Source organism: Equus quagga, chromosome 21, assembly GCF_021613505.1.
Source record: "Equus quagga isolate Etosha38 chromosome 21, UCLA_HA_Equagga_1.0, whole genome shotgun sequence".
Lineage (NCBI taxonomy): Eukaryota > Metazoa > Chordata > Mammalia > Perissodactyla > Equidae > Equus > Equus quagga.
The window spans coordinates 23545608-23566628 of NC_060287.1; the positions used below are offsets into that span (position 1 = coordinate 23545608).

The 21021-nt window shown below is 36.2% G+C and overlaps 1 protein-coding gene across 1 annotated transcript in view; it reads right to left on the reverse strand.

The window, feature by feature from the left end:
- The window catches only part of CYYR1 (cysteine and tyrosine rich 1), a 101872-nt gene that overhangs the window by 75297 nt on the left and 5554 nt on the right, over positions 1-21021 (reverse strand). The window contains exon 2 of the mRNA XM_046648279.1: positions 20847-20949. Within this exon, the coding sequence (XP_046504235.1) occupies positions 20847-20949 (103 nt within the window). The remainder of the gene's footprint in view (positions 1-20846; positions 20950-21021) is intronic.

A 21021-nucleotide genomic window follows, 5' to 3' on the forward strand; every position in this document is an offset into this window, starting at 1 on the left:
ACGTATCAGGAAGGAAGAGGAATAACTCTATTTGCAGATGACAAGTTTTTACATAGATGATCCTAACTAAAGTACAAAATAATTACTAGAAGTACTAGGAATCTAACAAGGTTGTATACAGGATTTATATACAAACACTAATTACATTTTTATATTCTGGCAGCAAACGGAAACAAAATTAAAAACACATCTATGTATTCAAGCATTCAGAAACAAATTACTACTTAGAAACAAATTTAACAAAGGCGAGGACTGAATCACATTTACCATTTCCACAATGATTAACAGAGTTTCTGACAAATAACATACTTAATAAAATTTGTTAAAGAACAAAAGAATGTTTGTCTGCTACAACAGAGATTTAAATTAATGGTTAAACCATTATAAGTTGTTTGTCCTTCATCTATGTCACAGCATAAGTGCACCACGGCTTGAAGGATGGCGCCTTCAGGTCAGGGGCGTACACTGCTTCCCTTCCCACTTGGATCTGAGCAGTATTTGCATTCCAGCCAGAGGAGAGGTACTGTAAGTCGAGCTGAATTTTGTCCTTTCTAGCTGAAGACTGTAATTCTGTTTCCACTTTTTTGACTCCCTTTGCCAAGGAAAAGTCATGTTTGAACCAGCACGACTTCCCCATTGTACTAAATACCATCCCCTGACTTGCCCATCATGATGCCATGATTGATACAATGGAAACATACATTAGAGAAGAAGAGATGGTAGCTGATAATTACCAAGGACCAGCTGCTGTTCTAAGCGGTTCATAGGTATTAACTGATTTATTCTCTGGAGCCACCTATGGGACAGGTTCTAATGTTATCACCATTTCACAGCCCTATTTTGGGTAGAGGTAAAAGCTTTGTAAATTTCACTGTTCGTGGGCTTCCTGAGAACTCACTGGTCTCCCCTCGCTATTCAAGTACTTTGCTCAAACGTAAATAAATCTTTATAGCATCTTATTTTTCACTGCTGACAATGTACTGAAGTTGTGATTAGCACCTCTGCTCATACACCCCTGGCTGTAAATTAGTCACATGGTCACAGAAGGATACTGCAAGGAAGGGTAGGAAATTTAGTGTTTATCCTAGGCAGATATTGTGCTCTATGATAATTATATTACGGTAGCAAAAGAGAGATTGGATATCAGAAGACAACAAGTGGGGCCGGCCTGGTGGCAGAGTGGTTAAGTGCATGTTCCACTTCAGAGGCCTGGGGTTCGCTGGTTTGGATCCTGGGTGCAGAAATGGCACCGCTTGGAAAGCCATGCTGAGGTAGGCGTCCCACATATAAAGTAGAGGAAGATGGGCACGGATGTTAGCTCAGGGCCAGTCTTCCTCAGCGAAAAGAGGAGGATTGGCAGCAGATGTTAGCTCAGGGCTAATCTTCCTCAAAAAAAAAAGAAGAAGACAAGTAGTTTCTAGCACATCAGTCTTAACCTGGCAGATACTGTCAATAATAATTTTAATTACAATACTTTACTGTTCTTAAAGGTAAAATACTTTGAAATCATTAATGAATTTAGAGCTTGCTTCTACCAACCCACCTACTAGAATAGAGAAAGTTCTATTCAGCTGCTGCTTTTATTTAAATGAATTATATGTAAATTATCACTATTAATCATCAACATCCTAAAATATGTGCTTATGAGACCCACTGCTAAATACAGAGCACTTAGAAAACTAAAAACCTACACCAACCAGGATTTATGAATCACATGTTAAAACAGAAATCACAGAGTAAGATTTATACCTGATTAAATTATAGATTTTAGCATACTGACTTATAAATCAGTCACTTGAATCCCAAAGGCAATAAAAGGATTTATAAATCAAAACTGATTTAGGATTTATTAGCCGAATGTCTATCATAAGAATGCAATGTTTATAAATCTCTTTTCTGACTTACAAAGCTAAATTTTATAAACTTCTTTTAGTTAGGGTCCATGTCTAATGACATTTTCAACCAGTCTCCATTGTGATGTGCCCTGATTGATACTTATGTTATGCTGATTAATGATAATGTCAGAAGGAAAGATAATTTTATTAAAATCCCTTAACATTATTTAAACAAACTTTAAAGGAAAACTTTATCATTAAAACACAATATCTATCTATATATCATTTTTTTCTTTTTGCTGAGGAAGATTTGCCCTGAGCTAACAGACACTGCTCATCTTCCTCTTTTTGTATGTGAGCTGCCACCAGAGCATGGCCACTGATGACGAGCGGGGTGGGTCTACAGTGGGGAACTGAACCTGGGTCGCCAAAGTAGAATGTGTCAAACTTAACCGCTAGGCCACTGGGGCTGGCCCTACATACCTTTTTATATTTTGGAGATATAGGTTTAAATATTTAGAGAATAAGATAAATTATAATTTGAGTATAAAATTCCATGAAAAGAATAACTTTCCTAAGCTAACATCTGTTGCCAATCTTTTTTTTCCCTTCTTCTCCTCAAAGCCCTCTCAGTACATAGTTGTATATTCTAGTTGTAAGTCCTTCTAGTTCTGCTAAAGGAATAATTTAACTAAATAACAAAACCATTTCAGCACAGGTTAAATGTTTCAGAACGCATTAATAACAAAATTCCCCTACTGTAAATCCTAGTCTGTGTTTAATTCGTAATTTGGCAAATTATTTTATGTTAAAATTAAATATTTTATTAAAAATATAAGATATTTGTGCTGTTTTGAAATATCTTATTTTTAAGGTTCAATTTTCTCATTTATTGCATCCTGTTTAGAGTCTCTGGATTGGCCTCCCACCTGGTAGAATGGTAGTCTTCAAAATATTCATAAGTGGGGCCGGCCCGGTGTTGTAGTGGTTAAGTTCGTATGCTCGCTTTGGCGACCCGGGGTTCACAGCTGTGGATCCCGGGAGCCGACTCACACACTGCTCATCAAGCCATGGTGTGGTGGCATCCCACATACAAAATCGAGGAAGACTGCCACAGATGTTAGCTCAGCAACAATCTTCCTCAAGCAAAAAGAGGAAGATTGGCAACAGATGTTAGCTCATGGCTAGTCTTCCTCACCAAAAAAATATACATATATTCTTATGGCTGACTTCTTTATTTGGTTCAGTTCTCTGTTCAAATGTCATCTTCTCAGGGCCCCTTACTGCTCATCCTGGACCACCCAGTTTAAAATAGCAATCCCATCACTCTCTGTTCTTTAGGCTGCTTCATCTATCTCTTTTTGTAGGAAGATGCTAATAAACAACTTGGAAGTTTAATTCCAAGATGGCAGAGTTAATGAGTGACAGCACAGGCAAACAGTGACACTGTGAAGTTCCTACTTTCTGGTTAATATGATACTCCTAGGAAAATTAAAGATGGTGAACCTTATTCACTTCTCAATAATGAAAGACCAAACAGATAGCTTAAACTCATTTAAATAAGCATATAAATTAGATGTTTTCTTAGGTGGGACATGGACCTTGCTATCCAGGCCAGACATCGAAGATTTCCCAAATCAAGTAAAGCAGGAAGAAATGGTTTGTAACTTTTAAGACAAAATCCAAGTTCAGTAAATATATCAAGAAAACTATGATCAACTTATTTTTTAATTTTCAGGAAAAGTTAGGATAATTTTTCTGTGGGCTTTAATTCTCTTGATAATTTCTTAAAATGCAGTTTTGAAAATACGAAATGGAAAGTTTTTAAACATAAAATAAAATATAAAATACAAATCATACTTAAAAAAAATCTTTCTCTTGTTGAATAGGTTTGGTTAAATGTATCCCTCCGTCCTCATCCCAAGTTCCAATAATGGTGGTGATGTTAATAATGATAACAAAGCACATGTTTCTGCTCTAATGCGATGTATGCATGCCTGAAAAAAAAAGTTCTACAATATCACAAATTAAACATAATAGGACTTATGGGAATAACAGGTTAGAGACGGACCAGTTAAGAACTATGCAACCTGCTCCTCAAAGCCAGTGGTGGATCTGTGTTTCCTGGAGTGTGAAGCTTGTAAAATTTTGAGAACCCTCTTTAAAGAAAATTATACATTAGATTAACCGCCTGGCACAATTCAGCAGGCTAATTCCTACATCCTTTACTACATTGTGGGGCTGCAAATTCTTTGAGCTCCTTTTCACATGACAATAACTTTCCAATATCTTTTTCCAAGCAAAGAGGAGAAATCATGCAGTCCTTCCTCTAAGCATGATGGATTGAAATTTGCTTTAGGTTATCCTTGGCATCAAAAATTACTTTTGGTCTCAGAAGCTGTTAGTGGTAATGTTATGTGATTATTTAGGACTGTTATCCAATTTGAGAAAACTTCTATTAGGTTTCCTTCATATGCAAGTCGTAATACTGTATCTGGAAGGATTTTCCACAGACAATCTTCTGGCTTCTATATTACAAATGTTGTTTCTCCTTCACTACTCATAAACTTCCATTCTGCATCGTTGTAAGACACACTTCAATCACACATTCACGTTGCCATCTGACTCCTGCCTTGCCTCTCCTTATAAGAACACGGAGTGAGTTGGTGCAATGGGTTATGTGATCACTTTGGGGAGCCATTCCTACATGGGAATGACTAGCAATAACTTAACTGTGCATGGAAGTGTGACTATGAACCTCACACATATATATATATATATACACTAAACTTAGACTAAATGTATCCACAATCCCACTTCCCCAGGTGGATCCCCCAAATGGTGCAGCTATTCCAAAGCCTCTGAGGGAGAAGAAATTGAAGTGGAAAGAGACTGTGGTCTTAAAAGAGACAGTTAAAATATCTTACTTCTGCAAACGTTACATAAATGCGTGAACATGTGAACACACCCACCCTGTTCAATGCAATGAAGGAGCCCATGCAAGACAGGAGCTCTGAAGAGAAAGCTTCATTAATAGCACAGTAGATTCTACTCAGCTTAGAGCACTCGAGCAACAGTAATGGATACTCAGGAACTAACTTGCCCAGCTCCAGGAGGAAGCTCGTTGTGGCCGCAGGCTGCCTCTGAGGATATTAAAAAGGAAAAAACAAATCCAATCTAGTGGAAATGCCAGCTTCCCAGCACTGAGATAGTGCAGATGGAAGTGCAATCTGCCAGAAGTCAAGAGCTGAGCAAGGCTGAGGGTACATTTTTCTGGTTAGGGAGCCCCAAGTGCGAGCGCTCTTTTTTATTTTTCTCAAAATAGAACAAAAAGGGGCCAGCCTGTGCAGCATTTAAGTTAAGGGTTTTGTCCTTTCTGGCCGAAGACTGTAATTCTGTTTCCACTTTTTTGACTCCCTTTGCCAAGGAAAAATCATGTTTGAACCAACACAACTTCCCTGTTACACTAAATAGCATTCCCTGATTTACCCATCATCATGCTGTAATTGATGTAATGGAAGCATACATTAGAGAAGAAAGATGGTAGCTAATAATTACCGAGCACCATCTGCTGTTCTAAGCGGTTCATAAGTATTAACTAATTTATTCCTTGTAGCCACTTATGGGACAGATTCTAATGTTATCTCCATTTTACAACACTATTTTTGGTAGAGGCAAAAGTTTTGTACATTTCCCTGTTCATGGGCTTCCTGAGAACTCATTGGTCTCCCCTCTCCATTCAATTACTTGGATTGGACGTGAATAAATCTTCACAGCATTTTGTTTTCAATACTTCTGAATATATCCACCAAAGTAATTTGAAATAAGCCTTTATGTAAGTCTATGTAAGTCTAAAGAAGTTATAGTTCATGAAATGACAGTTTGATTATATTTCTTAATATGTTAACAGAAAAACAGGAGTCCAAAATGAAATGGTTTTTGGTACAGTTTATACAGACCAGTGTGGTCCAAGGGCCATTTGTTCCAGAATTGCCTAGTGGGAGGAGGTTACTAAAAATATTGGCTTCTTGCCCCCATTTTGGACCTACTGAACCTGAATTTCTAGATTAGGTGTTGGGAAAATGTATATTTAGCAAGCACTCCCAGGCGACACTCATGCATACTAAAGTTTGGCAACCTCTAATTTAAACTCATTTAAATGCTGTGAAATCTCTACTTTCTGCGGAACAGACATAATTAATGTCTGGTGTTTACAATCACAAGACATTTAAAAGCTTGACTGTGATTTAAGAAATGAATAAATATGGTTTTGTTTCTTGTATGCTAATATAAGCTTAAAAGTGTTATTTGAAACAAATGATGCAGTACAGGAGGAAAAAAAAAACCCTACAAGGTTTTGCAGATCTTTAAATCAGACCATCGATTAATTGAAACACTTGGGGGTTAGTTTTCCTAATAGCGTAATCTGAAAAGTAGAACAGATTTAACTGGCTTTGGAGAAATCATTTCAGGATAAGCTCTTTTCCCTTATGAACTACTTTCTTCTTGCACCCGGAAAGGAATGAGCTTTTGGGTCTTGTAGCTCTGTGCGAACTCTCCCTTCTCATAAATATTTAGATTAGGGAAAAAAAGCCAAGATCATTCTTTTAAAAAGTTTAATGAATTTTTAAAAATGTATGAAGATAGTTGGAAAAGCCTGCCAGTGATTAAAGAGTCTTGGTTTTATTATTATATTCTTTTCCCTTCCAAAATTCCCTTCCATATTTCATGAAACAATATATTTCCCTTAATAAGTTTACGTTGAAATTAATTATTTTAGTCATTTTTATCACAAAATTTAATTATCGATACTCAATTTTCTGTTTCTCATATCTTTGTCCTTATGCCATGTTACCTACAGGGCACACTCTCCATCCGGTATGTTAAATTAATATTTCTACCATCACTGCAATGAGGTTTTGGTGCACTACAAAAAAACACATGTGTAGGCTATCTCCTTAAAAATCTCATTTCCTGGTTGAGGTGTTTACACATAAAATATGCCAGGGATTGTCAAGTTTTAGCTTGGTTTAGAATTAGAATAGAGTAAGCTTCCTTGGTATTATTTGCAGTTCACTGACAAGACTCATAATTAAAACTAAATAAGAAAAAGAAAAGGAAAATGCAATTTCATCTAATTCTGTATATAAGTCAACATACATATATTGTTTTTTTCCCTAGTAAGGTTTCAACAAACCAAACCTTTGTTTGCAGTTTATAAAAACCAAACATCAAAATTTTGAATACCTCCTTTTGATTGTTATGTCTTCTTGGTTGATTGACCCTTTTCTCATTATGCAATATCACTCTTTATCTCTGGTAATGTTCTCCACTCTGGACTTTGCTTCGTCTTATGTTAATAGAGCTACTCCAGCTTTCGTTTGGTTAACATTTGCATGGTATATCTTTTTCTATCTTTTACTTTTTTTCCTTTTCATGGTTTGCTAGCTCATTTCTATTTTTCTCCTCATTTTATTGAGGTACAATTAACAATTAAAAATTGTATATATTTAAGGTACACTGCTTGGTGATTTTATACATGTATACGTTGTGAAATAATCACCACAATCAAAGTAAGTAGCATATCCATCGCCTCACATAGTTACCTTTTTCTTATGGATGTGTGTGTCCGGAGAAGACTTAAGATCTACCCTCCTAGCAAATTTCAGTTACAGTCATGTGCTGCATAATGGCGTTTCGGTCAACGATGAACAGCATATACAATGGTGGTCCCATAAGAGTAATACCATACAGCCTAGATGTGTAGTAGGCTATACCACCTAGGGTTGCGTAAGCACACTTTATGATGTTCACACAACAACGAAATCAAAATCACCTAACAACACATTTCTCAGAGCATATCCCCATCTTTAAGTGACCCACAGCTGTACACAATAGAGTATTGTTGACTATAGTCACATTGTTATATACTAGATTTCCAGAACTTATTCATCTTCCATAACTGAAATGCTGTACCCCTTGACCAACATCTCCCTGCCTCCTCCCATGCTGTAACCTACCTACATCATCGTAGTTGAAGTGAGTTACATTCACATAGGATAAATTTCTGTCAGTTAAAACAATCCATTCTCCGTCCTTCATTTAGTGTGTTTTGAGTATTAATGTGATTATTGATATGTTTGATTTAGGTCTATCATTTCATTATTTTCTTTCTACTTTTTTTGTTTGTTTTTCATTCCTTTGATGACTACATATATTGTGCTGTAGGGTTTTTTCGTTTACTTTTGTTTTTCTTTATAATGGATGCTCTAAGGATTTCAGAATACGTACTTAACTTTTCTTCATCACTTAGAGTCACTTTTATACTACTTTAGTTAGAATATCGAACCTCTCCATTTTATGGATCCCTTTACCCTCCCTCTTTATGGTATAGTTGGCTTATATATGACATCTACATTCATTGAAAACATTAACATACAATATTATATGGTTTTAATTCAACAGTCTAACATATTTTAAAGAACTCAAAAGGGGGAAAAGTAGGCTATTATATTTACCCACATATATGCCAATTTTGATACTCTTCCTTCCTTTCTGATATTCCAAGTTTCTCGCTGGTATCATTTGCCTTCTTTCTGAAGAGCTTCCTTTAGCAATCCTTATAGATCAATTCTGCTCACTAAATATTTTTTTATTTTTTCTTAATCTGAGAAGGTCTTCATTTCACCTTTATTCCTGAAAGATATTTTTGCTGGTTGTAGAAATCTGAACCGACAATTCTCTTTTTTCAGCTCTGAAACAACAAGTCACTTCTCTGGCCTCCATGATTGCTGATAAGAAATATGGAGTCATTCAAATTATAGCTCCCCAATAGGTAATCTGTTGATTTTTTTTTGGCTGCTTTCAAGATTGTTTTTCTTTAGTTTTCAGTAGTTTGATCACGATGTGTCTGGGTGTGGTTTTCTTTAAGTTTATCCTTTTTAGAGTTGACTGAACTTCTTGAATCTGTAGCTTCTCTCTTTCACCAAACTTGGAAAGGTTTTAGCACCACACTCTTTCTTCTCTCTTCTGGGATTCTGATGACATGAATGCTAGACCTTTTGTTATTGTCCCACAGATCCCTGAGACTCTGTTTGCTTTATTTTTTTCCAATATTTTTTCTCTCTGTTGTTCAGACTGGATAATTCCTATTGATTTGTCTCCAAATTCACTTATTCTTTACTCTGATGTCTCTATTCTTCTATTGAGCCTATCCAGTATTTTTTTTTAATCTTGGCTACTGTATTTTTTGTTCTGAAATTTCTATTTCGCTCTTTATATTTTCTATTTTTTCTCTATTTTTCTATTTCAGTCTTTTCACTAATTCAAATAGCATTTGCCCCTAATTCTTGGATCATTTTTTGTAATAGCTACTTTAGAGTCTCTGTCAGATAAATTCCAACATCTCTGTTGCTTGATGATTGCCTTTCTCTCACAAGTTGTGATTTCCTTGGTTCTTTGTATGCTAGGTAATTATAGACTATATCAGGGACTTTTTGAATATTATGTTATAAGACTTTGGGTTTTGTTTAAATCTATGTAGAATTTTGATATTTTTATTTTAGCAGGCAATCAACCAGGTTCAATTTAGACAAGTTCCAATCAGACTCTGTTGGTTATTCTTTCAATATAAGTTCCAATTTCAAAGCTTTGTAGGCATGTTTGGATCTGTCCCATGTGTACACCACCCAATTGCTAATCTGGGATCTGGGTGGTTGTTTATCATGTATTCAGTCCTCAAGGTCAAGGTATCCTATTTAGGGTTAGATCCATGCAGGTGCAACTTGAGACGATCCCAAGAGTTCACAAGCAACTTTAGGGGTCACTTTCTTGATTTTCTCCATCTTGATGATTTCCCTAGTACTTTCTGGTTCCCTGGGGCAACTCTTTGTGGTTTTCTGGTCAGAAAGATGGGCTTTATTTACCCCGCTCTTTGCATACTTCCACAAATGGGCTCATATCCAAGGGTAGACAGTGGGAAGACAGAGACAGTAAAAAAGCAATGGGGATTCACCCCATCCTCCTGGTATTACATCAATTTGATCAGAAAGAGTTTTAGGCTCCTGTTGGGTCCTGTTACTGTCATTGTCACTCCCACTGGCACTGCTGCCTCTGCTACCAAAAGACCACTTGGGAGCTGCACAAGAAAACAGAGAAAAGAAAAAATATAGAGGTACTTCCCCCACTGTCTTTGAGCATGAAGATACCTTGCTTATTTACCTAGAACTAGAGAGCTTCTCCCGTAGCTCTGTCTGTTCACGTCCTGGAGGCTACTTACGTGTTTTGGGCTATGTTTAGTCCAGTGTGGGGCAGACAGAGGGAAAAAAACTGATAAACTCAAGGCTAGATAGGCAGTACTTCAAATTTTGGTCTTGTACCCCAATCTGCTTCTCCTATTTGCTTTCCACACACACCTGAAATAGCTGCTCCATGCATTCCACCCAAATTCTATAGCTGCATTCAGTGGGAGGCAGAAAGTGGAGTGTGCTTTTCTGTCTTACCCAGAGCTGGAAGCAACCCTTCCAACTAAAGATAATGAGACAAAACTGTTTTACCGTAACCACTAAGCGAAATATATAGTATGTACAGTAAACTGACTGTTTAAAGCCAACAAGCTGAATAAAAATAAACTCATTTTAGAATTGATAGACCTCAGCTGATCCTTGCTATGATCAATGACTTTTTATTCACATGCCATCTGGCATTTATTCACTACCACTGAAAATACTTTGAATCTGGCGAATGTTGCAAATGTAGGTTATGTACAGTATCATCAGAGGCAAGATATTACCCTTTTTATTCTTGTAAGTCTTAAAAGCACTGACATATGGAGAGAACTGCTGATGAACACATTTCTCTTAAAGTCTAATCAGGGCAATTCTAAACTTTTACATGCAAAGGCACGCTCAAATCTGTAGAGTACTGTGATCACTCTGATGAAATGGCCAGAGGTGACAAGACTGTTTTGTGAATTAATTACTGACATGTCATCAATAGAGATGAACCAGTTGTATGCACAATACATATTTCTGAAAAGTGGTGAATAAAATAAATTTTGAAAGAAGAATTAATTGGAACTCCATCATGAATCCTTTTGTAAAGCAAATCATTGCCCCCCGATTTTTGGTATTGCATGTGTGATTTTTTAATAAATCAGGTTTCTCTAGTTTTATTTAGTTGTGTTTACCCCTTTTTGAGATGATTTCTGTAATGCACAGGTCAGCCTAGGGCAACATGGCAGGTTTGTGTATTTAATGCACGACTCTTTGGTCTGTATTATGCTTTTAGCAACTGCTGGGCAGCAGGACACAGAACTTAATTAGCTGCCTTTGGAGTTATCAGACTGCAATCACATTTGATTAAGAAGGCCATTTATTTCAGTCAAGGCTGAGTGTGCTCTAGGGAGGAGAGATGCCCACGTTTTGGCCCAGAGGACCAGGGAGAGAACCTCACACTCAAAGTGGTGCTCGGTTGCTTAGTCACGGGCTCTCCAAATGACCTTGAGAAGCCAGTTTGCTCCCCATCTGCTTCCTCTTTGCCCAAAGTCCAGATGTTTTCAGAGCCCAATGTTTTCATTAATGACAAGAAAAATTTGCAAAACCCTTCGAAGTACTTTTAGGTACAAATATATCCTTCAGCCTAATGCTGAGAGAGAGGCAAGTTGTTACTACTTGTCCCTCTTTACAAATTAATAAATGGAGGCTCAGTGATATTAGGAGAATCAAGTTCACACAGCATAAAAGAAGAGGAACTCAAACCCCATTTTTGTGAATCCAAATATTCTTGGTCTTTTTTCTAGAACTCCCATCACTAAAACTACTGTTAATTAAGAACAGAATCACAAGAGTTGTTTCCTGTTTCATTCCACCCAGCAAATGGCAAGAAGGTCTATTTGCTTAATGTAAGGATGGGTATTACTCGAGATTGCAACCACAAAGTAGAGTTTTCACCATTTATTTGATAAATTTAGATTCAAAGATTTCCCTCTGTGTAATACTTTGGAGGCTGATTTTGTATTATTCCTGGTATTTGCAGAAGAAACATGTATCAACATCGTACAGCTGTTATTTGCAACCACAGGTAGCACTTATTTTCTGCAAAATGCAGCATGGGGAGATCCAGTTCGGCTCACCTTTTTGACAGTGTGTAGTCATACAGAGTATGTTTGAAGTAATTTGTCGTGTTTTTTCTCTATTTTTGTCAGATTTGTGCAAAGGCATACAAAAAGCATTCTTCTTGCTACCTGTAAATCTTCTTTCTTCTTCCCCTTGCCTTAAGAATGAATATTGAAACAAATTCTATTTGTCTCTGAGTTACCATGGGTTAAACAGCCAAAGCTTTCACCCGTGGCACTTTCAGATGGAATCCTATTACACTTTATGAGCTTACCATTGCCCTCTGAAATTTTCATTAGTTGTGGGTGTGTTCATCCTAATATTTCGCAGTTGGGAGACAGCTGGAAGACAGTGTGTTCTGGCCTGCAGCTGTCCACCAGAATTTTTCTAACATAACGGAGTAAAAATCGTGTGTGCATAATTGTTTCCTCCTCAATTTTATCAATAAAACATTTTATCTCCAAAAATTATGCAAGTGAATAGTGTTGCACAGGTGCCTGTTGCCTTAATAGTCATAGGCTGGCAGATCATATTGCTTTATTGAGAGAGCACATTCTCTCCAGAAATATGACAAGAGGTTAAATCATTATAATCAAAATGGTGTTTGAATTTTAATCCCTATCATCTGATGATAATTTATCATAAACAGCAGTGATCAGAAAGTGAGGACTGACTACAGAGAAATCACTCCTTTTGGTATGTAGTGATATCTGATTTGTTCTCCATGAGAAGAAATTCTCTGAAATCAGTAACATATTTCAATTACAATATGATTTTTCTAAGCAAATACTTATCCAGATGATACATATTTATTTAGGACTCAAAAAGTGTCACGTTTTTCATGTTTAACTGGAGGCTTGACCTGCATTTAAACAATTCATTGTGGATCATTGAGTTGGTTAGGCCTTGTGCCTTCAATGGTAAGCTGTTAGATTGGCTTCTTGTCTTCTCAGGTTCCAGAGTGTGGAAGGGCAGAGATAGTTCAGGAGCTTGAATAACGTGATAATAACAGAGTAGAGAAAGGATAATTTTATGGCAGTTTAAAGCAGGGAATTTAATCCAGATACTGAGAGTAAGCAAACCTCAACATATGGTGTTTAGGTTTCATAAGGTCTTATAGCAATGAATAGTTTCCACTCATCCATCTTGAAATCTTCTTCAGATCTTAGGGAGCTGGTGGGGAGTAGCAGAAAGAGGTCAAACACGTGTAGTTTTAAACACCAGCTCATTACACGGTAGCTGTGTGACATTAGACAGATTACTTCACTCTGGGTCTCAACTTCCTCTTCTGTGCAGACAGGAATAATAACACCCAGATCATGAGGGCTATTCTGAAAATTAACAAACTAATGTGTTTTAAGCACCTGGGACAGAGAATGCATTAAATAAATGGTAGCTACCTTCACTCTAAGAATCCCTGCTACCACCAAACACACTTTGTCTTATAATTCCTGACTCTGATTTCTATTTAATTAAGGGAGCTCCTAAAACCTGGAATATATGCCCAGATGTGAGTTGATACGGTTTGGGCACAATCCCAGTAAATAAGGATGGATGGATACTCACATAAACTGCTTTGTTATGAGAACATATTCAATTTAGAATGAACTGAAATACCATGAGTCCTATCTCTCATATAACATAAAACACAAAAAGCACATAGAAGAAAATAAAGACATCACTGTCCCTGCCACCATGAGATGTGTATTCAGGCCGATTAGCAAAGGACATCAATTTTCATAGACATGAAGGAATTTTGAAGGGATGGAGAACAACTTAAAGGAGGCTGAAACGGAGAACACTGTTCAGGATTCTGATCAAATGTAGAAAGGCGAGAAATCACAGAGTACTCTTGAATTTCCCTGAGGTTCCATCATTGTTTGCTCTTCTCTTTCTTACACCTCTCTTCAGAACATCTCATTCACTCTCACACACCCTCACACCAGCACCTCTAGGCTTTTTACTCCCAAACCTAGAAGTGATGATCCAGGCTGTCTACAGAGTTCAGATTGGTGCATTCCACAAATTAAAGGCCCACTGAATCAGGCCTATAGGCTATAGAGCCTATAGCCCCCTCACCCCCCAGGCACTCAACATATTAAAAACGGAATTCATTCCCCTCTTTGAATCTTCTTGAATATTCCCCATTAGTTCCCAGAACACCATCCACCCAATCATCCAAAGTAGAAGCTTAAGAATTAGTTTAGGCTTGTTCCTTTCCTTTAGCCTCAATCCCTAGCCCCACATCCCATCAGTCCTCAGGTCCTAATCTCTTCTATCATTTCAACCTGTAGTACAGGACATTGTCAGATAGCACCAGCCCTCTCTACCCAAGTGTGCCTGGAGGATGGGCAGCATCAGCATCCCCTGAGAGTTTGTTAAAAATGCAGAATTTCAGATCCCACTCCAGACCTGCCAAATCACAATCTGCATGTTAACAAGGTGTTGTGATATTTATAGGAAGAAATATACATTTGGTCTTAGTTCCCGTTTCTGGTACAGAGCCCCTAAACCCCTCTGAATTTCCTAAGTGATATCAGTGAAAAAGGTGTCTTGATATCATAACAAACCCCTTTCAACCACACCCAAGTTTATGTTATTGAGGTGACTTTTGGAAAGCACCTAAGGATGGGTTTATCTCTGCTCTCTATCAAGCTCCCATATGTCAGTTTATAAGCTCTATATTCTATCAGTTTGTCTGTAAACCAATATCATACGATTTATTTTCTGTAACTGTATAATAAATCTTGATATCGTAAGGCATGTCTTCTCATTTTGTTCTTTTTCATAACTGCTTCTCTTTTCTATGCCCTTTACTGTCCCACATAAATTTTAGGCTCAGTCTGTCAAACTCAACAAAAAATGGTCCTGTGGGTTTTGATTGGAATTGCGTTGAACTTACATACAGTTCAGGAAGAATTGATATATCCCACGTATTGACATCCTTACAGTATTCCATCCACAATTTGGTATATCTCAATTTCTTTTGGTCTCTCATCTCTTGAAATTTTTATGTATTTATATGACTCCATAAATGCCAAGCATATATTATTATTGGATTTCATACTAAGTATCTTATAGATTTTGACATTGTAAGTAAGATTTGTGTACACACAAACATACTACATTTTCTAATTGCGTGTTGCTGATATATAGGAATGCACTAATTTTTGTACACTGACCTTATATCCTGCAGTCTTGGTGAATACTCTTATTCGTTTTTATAGGCTGAGTAGTATAGGAAATCATATTTTATGTAAATAAAAAAATTTATTTTCTTCCTTTCCAGTTATTACTACCTCGTTTTAATTTGCCTTGTTGATTACAGTGACCAGGACAGTATGATGCTGAACAGCAGTGGTTCTAGATGCTAGCTTGTTTTATAGTTGCCTTGAAGGGGAAAGGTTATAACAGCATATCATTGAGTGGGGCTGTTTGTTTGTTCTTTTGATATTTATTAGACTAAGAAATTTTCTTCCATATTGCTAGTTTGCTAGTGTTTTCTTTTAATTCTAAGTGAGTGATGAATTTTATCAATTGCTTTTCAAGACTGATCTTAGAATGACTCTCCTTCAGGAAGTCTTCCTATCACCCTAAAGTTGGACTAAAAGTCCTCCTTTCTGATTCCACTGCATTGTGTGCTTTCCACAGCCTGTTAAACTATCTGTTCATAGGTCTATGTTCTCCAGTAGCCTATAAGCAATGCAAGAGCAGGAGCCATGTTTGATCCATGGCTATATCCTCCAGCACCTGGTGTAGAACATAGAATATCTCCCTACGTATTTATAGAAATAAATTGCTAGGAACATGTTCTAGAAACTTCGTCTATTCCTTCCTGAAAACAAGTTATGTTTCTGACAACTAGCTTAATTTACAAAGGGAATTATGAGAGAATAGAATACAATTGACTGAAAAGAGCTTTAGATATCTACACATTTATATTTGCTCTTAATAAAACAACACATAAAGTGAAAATATATGTCTTCCGAGAAACAATGACTTTCTTCTTATATCAAACATAATTTGTTACTACATTTTAAATCAAGTTCATACTTATTGTAATGTTATACTAGTTTTTTATCTTTGCATTATTATTAAAACAAAAATAAGACTCCCACAAACTTTGATTTGCTCAGTATGTACCTTACAGAGGTGTTTTTTTAAATATCTAGGTACTAAGAATATTTATATTTAGTTAATTTTAATGATGTTTTTTACCAATGCCAAAGGCCTTTCAAAATGCATTATGTTTCTGTCGCTGTTTGAATAGCTTCACGTGTTTTATTCAGAATGCTCAGCTACTTAATGAGCATAGGACCTCAAATGCCATTTGGAAATATGAAACCTTTATCTTTTAACTCAATTTTGCTTTCATGCATAACATAACTCTAACATCACAGTTGTGATATTTATTAGCTGTCTTTGCAAAACCGCGGGCAATACATCTTTCACATTTCATTGAGAAGAAAAGAAACCTAATCCCATCAGGATCTCCATTATTAGTTCTTCCTCTTGATTTTTCCCTGTGGGGATTTTGTGTTGGCCAGATGGTACTCTGAAGAAGCCCTAGGCAGATCTGCATTTTACAAAGGCAAACTAGAATAGCAAAAATCTGCTTTTGAGTAAGGGGATTAAATTTTATATTTTGTCATCTGGCCCACTATGTCCAACCTAGCCATTATGTGGTTCATATTCAATATTGTACAGTTATTCTCTTACTGACACAGCAGTTTACCTTCCTTTTCAGTAAAGTCCTACTTTTAGTTTGTTCCATTAGTAACAGTAATTAGCCAATCAATTGCACCCTCTATTCCCTTGAATTCTACAATTCTAAAGAGTACTCTGCAAACCACATCTTTATGCTGGATCCTCTCTTCTGAGGGAATGTCAATCACATTTCATCAGAAGCAAGAATTGAAATGCTCCTTTCCATATTCATCACAGGATGTTGAGCTTTCATGGGGAGGAGTGGCTGAATGAAATGTTTGAGAATCAGTTTGATGAGAAATTGTTTATTTCTTGAATTGGCCCAACTCTCATTTTCAAACAGTGAGGTTTCTAATCTTCAGGTAGTTGTCCTCACGATCAAAAATGTCAAAAACGGAGAAATAATTCCAAGGTCACATATTCTATGGTAAATGATACTAAATAGCGCAACATCTCCAAGTGTTCGTTCCAAATCTTTTTTACATGAAATAAATAAAAATAATCTCCTTTGACACCTTCTCATTTTTGTCCCTTGTCTTTGTGGTGTCTCGGAATGTGTCCTGTCTATATAAAACCAGCTATCTTATTTCTAGAAAAGTATTGAATTATTTTGTTTTAGTTTTGTTAGGCACATCCAATACAAGTATGTAGTCCACCAATAAAAGTAGATAAAAGTAACTGTCTAGCTTTTGTCTTACCTACTTATTCATGCTATATTCAAAGTTTAACATTTCTTCTCTAGCAATACTGAACAACAGGGGCTTTCCCAAACTAAGCATTTCCTTTCTTCTATCTTTGCCTTTGTAAGAGAGTCTCTCTGTCTGGAATGTTCTTCCGTTTCATCACTGTCCATTGATGTAAATGTCTATTCTTCCTTCAAAATTATGTTCAAATTTCGTGTTTATGAGGCTTTTTCTAGACATCCCTTTCTAAACACACCCACACACTCACAGACTAGCTGTTTTCTCTCTTCCCAGCCCTTTAATAATGCTTCATAGATTAGTTCATTGAATTAGAATTATTTGTCTATACTCTCCTCTCTTATTAGATTGCGAGATGCCTCAGGCCAGGGTTACATCATTTATTCATCTTTGGATTCCAGGAACTGGCTCAGTACTGCCATGGTAACAGGCATTCAATATGTATCTGTAAATAACTGACTGCACAGAATATGCTGACTTTTGTAAAAATTATTCTTAAATGCTGGAAAATAATACTATTATTTTTCTGTATTGAAGTCAACATCATCTGTGACCATAGTGATCAAATGTAGGTATGTTATTTCAAATAGACTTATGTCAAATACACTTAGTGTGGTGATCATTTTGCAATATACACAAATATCGAATCATTATGTTGTATACCTGAAACTAACATAATGTTATATGTTGATTATATCCCAATTTTTAAAAAGTAGATATGCGATTTTAAAAGTTTAATTTTGAAAGTTTTTCATGAGATGCAAGTAAATTTTAAAATTCTTAACTGAGAAAAGAAAAAAAGGGAGGGGTAGAATCTGAATTTATTTGTCAAAAATAACTCATATTTGGAATATAAAATGGAGGGACTTGAGTAAAATAAGACTTTTCAACTAAAAGGCAAATTGAAAGAGTGATCTCTTTATAAATGTCTTTATGATTAATTCGCGAAAGAAAAAGGAGAGTTGAAGTAAAAGAGAATTAAGGGCTTAATATCACCACTGATTATTTTAGAAGGTGACTAAGGAGAGGCCTCAGCAATTTACCAACAGTCTAGAATGACCCAAATTGTATTTTATACTCTTTTTAGCTCATTTTAAACTGAGCCAAGACATTTTCTATTTTGAAAACAAAAATAGAAACTAACTTAGAACAAATTTATAAAATTATTCATTTAGGATACATAACCTTTTTTCCTTATTATTTCTCTGATAACCACAAAGATTTAATTTTCTGTTAAGATGATTAAAATGATTTTACTAAGAATGTGTCTGGATGCTTGGAAGAGAGGAAGCCAGTTTATGAGTTCCAAAATAGCAATATTTGAAAACACGAGCATGAAAGAACTTTTGTAAGCATTCTTGGAATGACTTTTTTCTCTCCGCACCCCCCACCCCAACTTAAAAAAAAAGCTTTGGGTGGAGTTGAGCATGCTTTTCAAATCTTAAACAATAACTGGAAATCCTGAAAATGTATTCTCCTTTATCCACTGGGGAAAACACTTTACAGCCCTTTTTACCCCTAAGAATTGTTTAGCTAGAGATTTACTTAGTGGTTTCTATTTTGAACCAAAAATTCAGTTTTAACTGCCTGAAATAATCTGTGTTTATTTCCACCCCCCAGAAAACAAAATTCTTTTTTTCAAACATAACAAATACATAGCCCTAATAACCCAGATAAATGTATCAACTCAACTAATTCTTTAACCAAGTGGCGAAATTAGTTAAAAGACTTAGAATACGTACCACAAAAATGTGAATCTGATTGCAGATATAAAACATATTAAGCATATCTGTAAATTTAAAATTTTTAAGTATTTTGATTAATAAGTAATTATGTCCTTTATATATATATTTACCAGGGTGGAGGTAGCTATGAGGTGAGAAATAGGGGCACAACACACGCCATGATGTGGGCAGAGAAATGAGCCAGGAGCCAGAGGATGAAACACTCACAGCATCACGATAACCGCAAGTTCCACAAACCTATACCACCTGTGGGCCCACTCACACATCTATCTGGAACAGCAGCATCTGGCACGTGGAGACCACTCAAAAATAATATTTTAACTTAGTAATAATGTATTTTAAATGACTTTAAAAGTGCGAAGTGATATACAAACGTGAAACATCATTATGTATTTATATTTAAGGTATTCTCCGCTGATTAATTTCTGTATGTATCATTCTGGCGGTTCTCTAATGTAAGAAGGGGACTTAATCTCTTTTCCACCAAGTCTTCCACGAGAAAAAAAAAATCCACACATCTTACATAGAGTTTATTTGCATTTCAAAGAATGCTTAAGTTCTGTTCATCAATCTTTACTACAGCCTGACAATTCTTACATAGCGATGTTAGCCTTCAAGAGTATCCTGAAGCATGATTCTTTTTGGCCTTATTCAGAGAAATATGATCTCTAATATCAGCCCCAACTTTGATTCCAGAAAGTTTATGTAGTGCCGTGTTTTCTATTCTCAGGAAATAGAGGATGAGTTATAAGCCATCTCAATGGACACATCGCTAAACAGCCAGGCACACCCTTAGTGCCTGATCTTTCCTGGGTCTACTTAAGCCTTCACAGGGCATGAGTCTTCAGAGGGCATGGGAGCAGAACAGCTCCCAAGTCATCCTGATATTCACTTGAAAAATAAAAACTAAGGAGGACAGTGGCTAGACTCCTGCTGCCATCTGAAAATCATGGGTGATTTTCACGCAGGAAAGTCTAATGTTCCTAATTCTCTACCTTCTATTTCTCAACTTGATGGTCTGTATAGAGGAACTGAGAATTGTACACTTTTCAGACATACAACCCTGAAAGCAGTTCCTGCTTCTCCCTTGCCCTTTGCCCAGAAGCATCTCTAAAATAAATTCTTAATTTGTTATGGAGAAATGCTTAACACATTCTATGTTTCACTGATGTTTGCAGTTGGTTATCACTTTACATCATTGGTGTCTAGCCTTCCTTGGGCTCTAAACCTGTTTCCTAAAGTTGCTTAATATGCATTATGTAGAATATTGACATTCCATATCTCAACTTTTTTTATTCATAATATCTCTTTCCCCTGATATCTACCTGAGGAGTTAGACAAATACTTGTATGGCAAAATAAACCAGCCATAATTAAATGACAAATTCTAACTTACAAATTCTTCAACAAAGCAGACAAAAACATAACTTACAACGTTAAAAAAAAGATCAATAATAAGAATATTGTCTAGTTAAAACAGTATAGTACATAAAATTAAACAATAAAGGAATACTTCTTTCAATTTCCTTATAATAAAAGCAATTTATTTTGTATATTAATTTATACATTTTGTCAAACAACATAACACACGAGGTAGTGATGAGTGTTTAGTATCCCCAGTAAAGATTTTATGTCAACAACCAATCTTACCATTTCTTGCCCATGCCTACAACTTAGTACTTTTTGAAAACATAACTGAAGAAGGGAAAGAGTATCAATAATGCCAAATTTGACCCATACTCACGAGAGGATATTCCCAATATAGGCATAGTAGGAGCAGCAGTAGGGCGTGGTTCCATCACAGCAATAAGATCTGCAGTCTTTGCCACACTGAGCAAGGCAGTTGTCTACAAAATAAAAGCAGGTGCAGTTATAGTTCTGAAATCACAGCTTCAGGAGAAATCATTCTATTTCATATC